The sequence below is a fragment of the Phyllobates terribilis genome, unplaced genomic scaffold, assembly GCF_046119375.1.
Source record: "Phyllobates terribilis strain yellow unplaced genomic scaffold, ASM4611937v1 Scaffold_10__3_contigs__length_209671492, whole genome shotgun sequence".
NCBI classification, from domain to species: domain Eukaryota; kingdom Metazoa; phylum Chordata; class Amphibia; order Anura; family Dendrobatidae; genus Phyllobates; species Phyllobates terribilis.
In genome coordinates, this window is record NW_027362770.1 from 67,657,666 (window position 1) to 67,669,819 (window position 12,154).

Genomic DNA, 12,154 nt, shown 5'->3' on the forward strand with positions numbered 1-12,154 from the left:
GAAGGAGCATGCGACTTAAATATGATTATCTGAGCAAAGATTCTGAATACTTATGACCATGTGATATTTCAGTTTTTCTTTTTTAATAAATTTGCAAAAATTTTTACATTTCTGTTTTTTTCAGTCAAGATGGGATGCAGAGTGTACTTCATTGAGAAAAAAAAAGAACTTTATAGAATTTACCAAATGGCGGCAATGAAACAAAGAGTGAAAAATTAAAGGGGTCTGAATACTTTCCATATCCAATGTATATCCTGCTCAGGACCTGTCCAGCTGCCACCTTACACCCCTTTAAATGTTTTTATATTTTACTTACACGTGACCAGTTTCATGAGCTACTACAAAGGCTGAGGAGAATCCATCTTCATGGTTCAGTGTACAACTCCGTATTGAATGACACATTCCTGTAACTGGTGCATAACCTAAGGAAAAAGTAGAAAATAACAAATGTAAATACCATAAAAAGTTTCAAGCATAATATTTTAAAATTTCTATGATATAGAGTCAAGTAAAGACATCAAACCACACAGATCAATCTAAACAACTATCTAATTTTCAGTGTGCCAGTGCTGGAGCAATCAAATCTGAAAGACAAATTTAAAAATGTCAAACTTCTTCTCATCAGTGAATACCCCAGGAAAACAGACTGTAAAAGCTTAATGTGGAACAAAACCAGATGTAAACTATAAAAAAGTAAAGGAAAGAAAAGAATATCTTTGCCTATGTGCCAGTTTTCAAATCTTTTCTATAGCTCCTGAAACATGTAGTTACATTTAATTTTGTTCTTTCATTCATTCTGAACAGCTGATGTGATGGAACTAAAGGAATATACGTTTTCCATAAGGTTCCATTTGTAATTGATACACATCTAAAACAAGCACTAGATTAGTGATCATGTCAAACCGATGACTGCCATCATACAGGCGGTTGGTAGTATAGTCAAATGAGTTATAATAGGTCTGAATGCAGAGAAACTTAGTTTTATCTCCTTGGCTTTCACAGGCTTGACGCCAAGCTATCCCCGCCCATCTGTTTATTATTCCACCAATTCTCCACCTATGGCCACGTTTGCCATATTTCCCACCCCTCCCCGCATGTCACAGGTCCCTGTAACGTGCGCTTTTTTTTCCTCACCTCCCAGAGCATGTGCAAAGAACGGCTCACAGTGTGAAAGCAAGCACGCTCCCTGTGAGCCGCGCTTTGCACATGCGCCGGGAGGTGAGGAGAAAAAAGCGCACGTCACAGGGACCTGTGACATGCGGGGAGGGGTGGGAAATATGGTAAACATGGCCATAGGTGGAGAATTGGTGGAATAATAAGCAGAAGGGCGGGGATAGCTTGGCGTCCTGGAGACGCCAAGCCTGTGAAAAACCTAGGAGATAAAACTACATTTCTCTGCATTCAGACCTCTACAATGGGCCATACAGGTATGTATAGATTTACTTTTTTATACCCAGTATGGCTATAGTAGAGGTCTGATAACTCAAAAGTGGTGACAGATTCCCTTTAAGGGATCTGATTTCGATTTTAAAAATGTCCTCTCAGCAAGTTACTTGTCCTGAAGTTCCTATTATAACTCATTTGACTATACTGCCAACCAGCAGTATGGCATTTCTCTGCATTCAAACCTCTACTATGGGCCATACAGGTATGTGTAGATTTACTTTTCTATACCCTGTATGCCCATAGTAGAGGTCTGATATCTCCAAAGTGGTGAGATATTCCCTTTAAAGGGAACCTGACTGCTAAGGCATGCTGCCCCATCCACGCGCAGCATGTATCAGTCACTGGCTGCCCTTGCTGCATAGGTATGTTTAACGCGGGAACACTATGGTGTTTCAGAGTAAAGTATAGTTTAAAAGCAGTGGGGACTGAGTCGCACATGAAACTAGTCATACAGCCGGGTCCCCCGCAACTCGTCTGGCCTGCTAGTCTGGAGTGACAGGTCTCTGTGTCTGTGTATAGGGAGAGGACCATCACTCAAGGCCAGCAAGCAGGAAGAAGACCCACCTATCCGACTGGTCTCCAGCATGGCTTGGTCCTCGGGGATTTTATGAAACACCCCAGCGTTTCAGAAATAAACGTGTGTGGCTGAAATCATACAGCCAGCAGAAAATGCCCGATATGTTTCCCGTGGATCAGGCAGCATGTATCAGCTGTCAGGCTCCCTTTAAGGGTTCAAACCCATCACTGTTAAAAAAAAAAAAAAAAAAAAAAAAAATCAGTCCGAAGTTGTTCCTGAAAAGTCAGAAGAGTGTCATGCAAGTGTCATGAAAGTGTCATGCGAGTACAATGCAATTTTTCTCACCTAGTATCCGAATGACATCCGAATGCAATCCGTATGCAATGCGATTTTAACATTAGCTTTTACATAGAGTAATTCTGTATGTCATGTGACCGTCACTGGTATGATATATGAGGGGAGGTATGTGTCACGCATATTATATGCTGGGGGTTAACTTTTTTAAAGGGTGTGGTTTTATGGGAATAACATAGAGATGTGAGGGAAGTCATTCCCCATACCTCCATCTCAGGGTGCGGCTGAACAGCGTTTAAATGTTTAGTCCTGTTTTCTTTTCTCTGTTGTGGTTTGGAGAGGCAAGGTCTCCAGACTGGGAGAATTTCAGCTCAGGACAAAGCTGGACAAAGCTGAAGGCTGGGACTACAACCTATGTGGGTAAATCCCATAATCATATGGACTATTGTTTATCTTTTTTTTTGTCGTTTTGCCAGTAAGGCCGTGTTTATATTGCAGAAGTGCAGGGCTTTAAGCTGTTTAATAAAGCCTGCAGAGAAAACCCGGGTTCCTGAGTCTACCTCCGGAAAGGTCCGAGCGAGCCGACTTGCCACAGTCATTTAAAGTTAGTTTTCAAAATAAATATTATTCGATAGATAGATAAGTAGAAATAGATAGAAATATGTGAGTGAGATAAATAATCATTGCTTTGTGTGTTTATGATGCTGCCACTGTTCAGCAACATTAAAACATTAATCCAAAAAGAGGTTATAGAGGGGTAAGACCATATCATATGGGTCCAGCTCATCTTGTGTAAGTGAACAAGAGTAGGATAGTTTTGATAGATAATGTAAATCTTGGTCTGTTTATTGTTAATTGCCGGTAAAGCCACAAAATGAGAACATGTATCCTAACATTCCTCCACCAACAATGAGGGAATTAGGTCTCTCCATTTCGTCTACATTGGCATTAGGGAGGAACCAACATTGGCAGGCAAGCGATGTGTATAGAGAGCAAAGATCAGCCCTTTAGGGCCATAGGATCTAAGAATATCAATAAGGGGGTATGATTAGATTGATATTTTAGGTACAGTGAACTCTGTGTTCAGGGCAAGTGTCACAGGTGTGAGATGTGACAGACAGTCGCTCCGCAGCTGACTGCAGAAGATCACTTCGTTTGGCATTACAGATTCCTCCTTAAATCAGTCTCACTTTAGGACCCATTGGCTACCTCCCTCCTGCTCTGATTGACACCCTGTCCTGGGTGTTTAAATACTTGAAGTTTGCTGCAGGGAGGGACCAGTGATATTCACAAGTTCCCTTGTGAAGCCTTGGAGATATTGCAGTCGGCTTACTTCTACTCTGGTGATTCGAAGGACGTTTGGTGTAATCTCTCTGAAGTCTGCTCAAGCTAAGTTTCACTCATCCCCCTTTCCCTTTCCAGGGCCTAGCTCTAGGAATTTACAGGGCTTAGCTTTCCTGTTCGGCGAATGGTGAGAAACCAATATAGGTATGGCAGAGGAGACAAGTTGATATGAGATCAGCCTAGGGTTCTCAACTCCCCTTTCCCTAGTGTCTGGGCTCCCTTCCCCTCATCCCTTCGTGTTGCACTTAGTCTTTCCTACACTATGTGTGACAGCAAGTTTCTGCAGGAAGTAACTAAACATATACTATACGAGCTAGTGGTATAAAAGATCTTACTGGACAACAAAGATTTTGCTTCCGGAACACCTTTGGGTGTATGTTATGTAATTTGAGCTGCTAATAATGAAAATTATCTTAAAATTTTCCTGTCATGTACCTTTTTTTTCTGAAATCTTCTGTTAGAGCGATTTTTTTTCATATTTTCAGGCTGTCCATGCATTGTCCATGTCTGGACGCTGCCTGCAAAGGCTGTAAAATCTGCTTGCAAAGATTTTGCAAGTTTTTTCAAATCTAAGCAGCCATAAACTACTACAGTACAATCTGATATAGGTAAAATGTCTCGTTCATATCAGAACAGTTGCGAAACCTCCTGTTCCATTTGTGGAGAGTACATGCTTAAGCCTCGAAGAATCACTATGACAGCTCTGATCATGAAAGCCTACAAGCTATACTTTGGATGCAAAATTGGTGATCAGGACAAATCCTGGGCTCCTCACATCTGTTGTGCAAGATGTACTGTGGATCTTAGAGGTTGGCTGAGAGGATCTTGCAAGTTAATGCTGTTGTTGTCCCAATAATATGGCGGGAACAGAAGGATCGTGTGACCGACTGTTACTTCTGCCTAACCAATGTATCTGGTTTCTCTGCTAAGAATAATAAATCCATTGAATATCCCTATATGCCTTCAGCTATGAGACCAGTTCCACATGATAAAACAAACTGGAACAACTAGAAAGATAAAAAGCGCAAATAGGGTCTTATCTGATAACCAAGTGTTGTAAAATGTTATAGGTACGCTCATCTGATAGGATTGTGACAGTCAAAACTCCTATAGAGGCATATAAAGGCTGCTGCAAGACCACCAAGGAGATATATAGCAGTAAATGTGGAACACGGTGGTTCAAAATCTGTGCTGCCCAATGGTTCAAATATATGATCACACACGAAGGTGAAGCATGAATGCGGTTTATTTTGTCAACACATTTCAAGGTTCATTGTGGTTTGGTCCTGATGAAGAAGTTTGAAACGCTTGAAACGCCTTGACAAAATAAACCGCATTTATGTTTCACCTTCGTGTGGGTTCATATATTTGAACCATTGGGCAGTGCGGATTTTGAACCACCGTATTCCACATTTACTGCAACAGTTCCATATGATCACACTCTTTCAGTACCAAAGCCACCAGAGACATGGAGCCCAGAAGAGGTAGCCAATGAAGATGTTACAGTCCATGGGTCAGAACAATGCTGATTCAGACTTTGAGCCATGTATGTCTGGTGAACCTCATCTTATAAGACAGCCAGAACTGAATGACTTGATCCGGGACTTAAGTTTGTCAAAAGCAAATGCCGCCAAGATAACTTAACACAGTTTTTTGGAAAGGTTGACAACCTCTGCTTTTGCACTGACATTGATGGGTTGTTCACAGCTTTGGGTTGTGAGCATGAGCCGAAACAGCGGCATCTCTTTATTGACTCATCGGTGTTAAGCCTCAAGACTGTCTTGTTACACAATGGTAATGTTCATCCTTCAATACCTGTTGGCTAAGCTGCACACATGAAAGAAACATACGAGAACATGGAACTGTTGTTGAAACACAAAGTACAACAACTACAACTGGAACATCTGTGGAGATTTAAAAGTAGTGGTTGTTAGAACTCTCCTGTTAGGTTTTTTCTAGTTTGCTGGTCACATGACCTTTTTTGCCTATTTAATCCTGCTCCGCCCTTCTGGCCTTGCTGGACTTCATTGTAATTTCAACTCTTTAGCTAGCCAGGTGCTTTGTTACCTTACTCTGTCAGTTTAGCTAGGTCTCTTGCCCTCTATTTTCTATGTTGTTTGTCCTTTTCTGCTACAATTTCTGCTAGGAGGTGTCCATCTTACTCCCAGCCCCTAGTTCTTGTAGGGATCCCTCCCTCACATCTATAGGTCTTCGTACGGACTAGCTGGGGACTTTAGCGGGTCTGATCGCAGGATCAGGTTCCCCGTTACATCGTAGGGATCAAGCTTAGTTCTATTGTAGGGACAGATCTCCTGTCTTTCCTTAGTGCTTGTAGCAGATCATAACAGTAAGTCCAGCCCAAAAATTTCTCTAAGGAAAGACCTCCAGTTTCCATCATGGTGTCGGTTCAGGATTTGGCTCAACGCTTGCAGGGACTCTCTCTGGAGGTGGCCGAGCTCCAACAACACGTGAGTAGCTGTTCTGGAGCGCATTTTGTAGAGCCAAAAGTAAGTTTGCCTGATTTATTTTTTGGTGAACAACAAGATTTTTTTCCTTTAAAAATGCTTGTTTATTGTATTTTCGTTTAAGACCCAGATCCTCTGGTGATGAATCACAGCGCATAGGGTTCATAATGTCACTTTTGCGCAAGGAACCTCAGGGATGGGCCTTTTCTCTCCAACCTAGTGATCCGTGCTTTAGATCAGTGGATAGTTTTTTTTTTGATTTGGGGTTGTTGTATGATGATCCTGATCGTGTCTCATCAGCTGAGACGGAATTGAGACATTTGAGGCAGGGATTAGGTAATGTGGAAAATTATTGTACTCACTTCCGTCGGTGGTCTGCTCTGTTGGGGTGGAACGATTCTGCTCTGAAAAGTTTGTTTCTTGCAGGGCTAGGTGAAAGGGTTAAAGATCTGCTGATTGCTTATCCTACACCTGGAAACTTGCAGGAGGCAATGCAATTAGCTATACGGGTGGACAGGAGACTGCGTGCAAGGGTTAATGAGAGTAAATCCTCTGCCATGTCAGCTCCGATTTCTGAGAGGGTCTGTACTGACATTGGAGAGCCGATGGAGATTGGGGCGATGTCACCCCGCTCTCAGGAAAAAGACCGCAGGTTTTCTGAAGGTTTGTGCATTTATTGCGGAAAATCTGACCATTTCATTAAGAACTGTGTGCTTCGTATGAACAAAGAAAAAAAAAAGGTCAGTTACGCCCGTATAGCCTGTTTAAATACTAAGGGGGTATTTCTTTCTGCTACTACCGCTGCTCAGGAAGAATTAATTGAATTTCGGGTGTTTGTGGATTGTGGTTCTACTCTGAATGTGATTGATGGGGGATTCTTGGAAAAACTTAAATTAAAACCCAAACCTCTGTCATCCCCTATTGCCGTGGTTTCTGTCGATGGTTCTCCCTTGAAATGTGTTACTCACAAGGTTTATGAATTTCCCCTTACTATTAATGGTATTCACCAAGAAAATTTGGATTTGGTGGTATTAAATAATTTGCCTTCTCCAGTAGTTTTGGGTTTGCCCTGGTTAAAAATGCACAATCCTGTACTGGACTGGTCTACCAATGAAATTAAGTCCTGGAGCCCTAAGTGTTATAACAAGTGTTGTAACGGGCGCATTGCTGCTGTGGATAAAGGGGAATTATCTGTACCTATTCAGGATTTTTGGAAAGTTTTTTCTGAGGAGGAGTCGCAAATTTTGCCTCCTCATAGAGACCATGATTGTACCATTGAATTTGTCTCTGGAGCGACTCTCCCTAAAAGTCGTTTATTTAATCTTACTATTCCTGAAAGAAAGGCTTTGGAGGAATACATACAGACAAGCTTGGCCGCCGGTCATATCAGACCCTCTAAGACACCTGTGGCTGTGGGATTTTTTTTTGTTAAAAAAAAGGACGGCGGTTTACGTCCTTGTCTGGACTTTCGCGAGATTAATAAAATTACTGTACGCAATCCCTACCCACTGCCATTGATTCCTGATTTGTTTAACCAGTTAGTGGGGGCCAAATGGTTCTCTAAAATTGATCTCCGGGGGGCATACAATTTGTTGCGCATGAAGGAGGGTGATGAATGGAAAACTGCTTTTAACACTCCTGTGGGTCATTTTGAGAATCTGGTGATGCCTTTTGGTCTTACCAATACACCAGCATTTTTTCAGAATCTTATTAATGACATCCTTAGACCTTTGATCGGCAAAAATGTGGTTGTGTATTTGGATGACATTTTGATTTATTCGCCTGATCTGGAGTCTCATTGGCGGAGAGTACGTGAGGTATTGCAGTTATTGATTGACAATTCGCTTTTTGCTAAGCTGGAGAAATGTGAGTTCGCTGTACAGAGAATTAGTTTTTTGGGCTACATTATCTCCAGCAAGGGTTTTGAGATGGACCCGGTGAAAGTTCAAGCTGTGCAGGAATGGCCTAGGCCTATTGGTTTGAAATCGATACAGAGGTTTTTGGGTTTCGCCAATTACTACAGAAAATTCATTCAAAATTTTTCTATTATTGTTAAGCCACTGACCGATCTCACCAGGAAAGGTGCTAATGCAGTTCAGTGGACTTCTGAGGCCACTGAAGCTTTTGTGTTTCTAAAGGAGAGGTTCAGCTCTGCCTCCATCCTTATGCAGCCTGATGTGACTAAGCCGTTTTTGGTTGAGGTTGATGCTTCTTCTGTGGTGGTCGGTGCGGTGTTGTCTCAGGAAATCAAGGATGGAGTACATCCCTGTGCCTTTTTTTCAAAAAAATTTTCTGAGACGGAACTTAATTACGATATTGGTAATCGGGAATTGCTGGCTATTAAACTCGCATTTGAACACTGGCGTCATCTCTTGGAAGGTGCTGAATTTCCCATTCAGGTTTTCACTGATCATAAAAATCTGATCTATCTTGATGCTGCCAAGCGCTTGAATGCCCGTCAGGCTAGGTGGGCACTTTTTTTTTCGCGGTTTAATTTTTCCGTTACTTACATCCCGGGTACCAAGAATGTTAAAGCTGATGCTTCGTCTCGCAGCTTTTCTCCCATGGTCGGTGCTGAGGAGGAGGAGAGCATTTTACAAGAAGGTGTTGTGATTGCTGCATTGGACTCCATTTTGGAAAATGAGATTCTTAAAGCACAGGAGAACGCCCCATCTAACACTCCCCATGGGAGGTTGTTTGTGCCTAGGACCTTTAGGAGAGATTTGTTTGTTGAGTGTCATGAATCTCGGTTGGCAGGTCATCCAGGAATTTCTGAGACCAAGAGACTTGTGGGTCGCAGTTTTTGGTGGCCTGGATGGCAGAAGGAAGTCATTAAGTGGGTGCGTCAATGTACTGTGTGTGCTAGATCTAAGTCTTCGCATGCTCCTGCTGCGGGGTTGCTTTGCCCTCTGGAGGTTCCTAGTGCACCTTGGACACATCTGGCTATGGACTTTATTACTGACCTTTCCCCCTCTGAGGGTTTCACGGTCATCTGGGTGGTCATGGACCATTTTAGCAAGATGTGTCACTTGGTTCCCTTCATCAAACTGCCCTGCGCTAAGACACTCGCTAAGGCCTTTGTCAAGGAGATTGTCAGACTCCATGGTCTTCCTTCTGACATTGTTTCTGATAGGGGACCTCAGTTCGTGGCTCGTTTTTGGCGTGCCTTTTGTGACAGGTTGGGAGTTCATTTGTCATTTTCATCTGGATATCATCCTGAGTCTAATGGCCAGACAGAAAGGAAGAACCAGGATGTTGAGCAGTTCTTGCATTGTTTTGTGGCAGACAATCAAGAAGGGTGGTCTGAGTTTCTGCCGCTTGCTGAATTTGCTCTTAACAACCATACATCCTCCTCTGCTGGGTGTTCGCCTTTTTTTTGTTGTTCTGGGAGACATCCGTCTTTTGGGTCATTCTCCAAATTGGTATCGGCTGTGCCTGAGGAGGAGAGTTTTTCCGGTGATTTGGAAAGAGTTTGGACGGATGTGCGTGGTAGTCTGCAGGAGGCTAACAAAAAATCTAAGAGGTACTTTGACAGGAAACGTCAAGAGGTTTTGTTTACGGCTGGTGACATGGTTTGGTTGTCCTCTAAGAATCTGCGATTGAGGATTCCTTCTAAAAAATTGGATCCCAAGTTTGTAGGGCCCTTTAAGGTGCTTCAGGCAGTTAACCAATCTGCTGTTAGGTTGGAGATTCCCACCTCCTGGAAGATTAAGCCGGTGTTCCATGTTTCTCTATTGAAAAAAGCTGATGTATCTGATAGAGACGCCACTGCCACTGTTCCTCCGGTGGTGGAGGACGGGGAATATGAAATTTCCCGCATCCTTAATTCTAGACTGTATAGAGGGAGTTTGCAGTATCTCGCCGCTTGGAAGGGTTTCGGTCCCGAGGATAACTCATGGGTGAGGGCGGATGATGTTTCTGCTTCCAGACTTGTCAGAGCATTTCACAAGAGGTTTCCTGATAAGCCTGGGCCTAGGGGATCCGGAGGATCCTCATAGAAGAGGGGGTACTGTTAGAACTCTCCTGTTTGGTTTTTTCTAGTTTGCTGGTCACATGACCTTTTTTGCCTATTTAATCCTGCTCCGCCCTTCTGGCCTTGCTGGACTTCATTGTAATTTCAACTCTTTAGCTAGCCAGGTGCTTTGTTACCTTACTCCGTCAGTTTAGCTAGGTCTCTTGACCTCTATTTTCTATGTTGTTTGTTTGTCCTTTTCTGCTACAATTTCTGCTAGGAGGTGTCCATCTTACTCCCAGCCCCTAGTTCTTGTAGGGATCCCTCCCTCACATCTATAGGTCTTCGTACAGACTAGCTGAGGACTTTAGTGGGTCTGATCACAGGATCAGGTTCCCCGTTACATCGTAGGGATCAAGCTTAGTTCTATTGTAGGGACAGATCTCCTGTTTTTCCTTAGTGCTTGTAGCAGATCATAACAGTGGTACAGCTGCTTGGACGACAGCTTGGATAAACCAAGTACTGCTGTTTCATTTGTCAATGGGACAGCCGTGCTAAGCAGTCACATTACAGTAGAAGGAAGTGGCCAATCCGTAACCAGTTGACTCCAGGGCATAAAACTGTTGCACATAAAGCACTTGTGGACCAGCAATGATATTTCTGCCTCCACTTCACATAAAACTCGGGCTGATGAAAAATTTTGTGAAAGCAATGAACAAGGAAGCAGAAGGTTCTTGTTATTTAAGACAAATGTTCCCAAGTATAACAGATGCCGAGATTAAGGAAGGTATTTTTGTTTGTCCGCAAATCCAACACATGGTGAATGACAAGCACTTCGAAGGGCTACTGGTGGGGTCAGAGAAAATTGCTTGTAAATCATTCAAGGATGTTTCCGAGAATTTCCTTGGCAACTATCGAGCACCAAACTACATCGAAATGGTTGACAACCTTCTTGAAGCTTACAAAGCGATGCAGTGCAATATGTAATTGAAAATTCATTTTCAGCATTCATATTTGGAATTTTTCCCCTGAAAATCTTGGTGCAGTCAGTGACGAACATGGCGAAGGGTTTCACAAACATATTGCCACAATGGAAAAGCGTTACAAAGGCAACTGGAATCCATGAATGCTAGCTGACTATTGCTGCACACTAGTATGGGATGCACAGGACGTTGTGGGTCCCTCTGGGCAAGCAAGTGCTGTCAATCAGGATAAGGGGAAGTGCTTAGAATGCAAACTGAGGGGTAACGGTGCACTGAGCCCATGGCCACTTCATGGGTGCACTGAAGTGCCCTAATGTGCATATGAAATAGAATGCTTTTACTCAGATTCTCAAACCCTAAATATATATACTGCAGTTTTGATTTTTATCAGTGCTACGTCCTTTATATATTGAGCAAGTATTTTAAAGGGCTTCTGTCACCCTCAAAAGTAAGTTTAAACTAATCAGATGGTCATATAAGGGAATTGGCCCCAATAAAAATCATGCCTACAGATTAGTTTTATCAGCTTTGATTAGTCAGAAAATGATCTGTAATCCTTATGCAAAAGTCGTTACTCGATGCACCCTTTTTCTAGTTGTTACCGGCAATTAACAATAAACAGACCAAAATTTACATTATCTATCAAAACTATCTTACTCTTGTTCACTTACACAAGATAAGCTGGACCCATTTGATATGGTTTAACCCTATATAACCTCTTTTTGGATGCTGTCTCTATTGTCAATCCCTACACATTGTGTGAACTCAAGCTGCCGTTATTTGGGTTGTTAGAATTACAGTGGCAGCATGACACTTGTATGTTTATCAAAAAAACTTTATACTTAGCTAGAAAAACAATTGCTCTCCACTAAATGGCTGACAGACACCCCCACATTCTGCATATGGAAGAGCCTGGTTAACACTAATATTTCATATGAAAAAGTGTCTTTCAAAATAGAGGATGTGTAGCTAAATTTGAAAAGGTCTGTGGTCTTTGGGTATATAATCTCCCAACTCTTGACCCTCAAGCAGCAGCAGTTAAATTTGGTTGTTGTGGCATTCTTTTTTTGTTATGTGTTCTGTTTTTCCTTCCCTCATTTCAGCCTGATGTGTTGGAGACCTGATATCATGGCTTGGATCTCAATAATCAGCC

At 42.4% G+C, this 12,154-nt stretch overlaps 1 protein-coding gene across 3 annotated transcripts in view; it reads right to left on the reverse strand.

The window, feature by feature from the left end:
• LOC141164392 (A disintegrin and metalloproteinase with thrombospondin motifs 2-like) overlaps positions 1-12,154 on the reverse strand; it is an 837,082-nt gene that overhangs the window by 423,557 nt on the left and 401,371 nt on the right. For all 3 annotated transcript variants that reach the window (XM_073649565.1, XM_073649564.1, XM_073649563.1), the window contains exon 7: positions 317-422. In XM_073649565.1, coding sequence (XP_073505666.1) covers positions 317-422 — 106 coding nt within the window. The remainder of the gene's footprint in view (positions 1-316; positions 423-12,154) is intronic.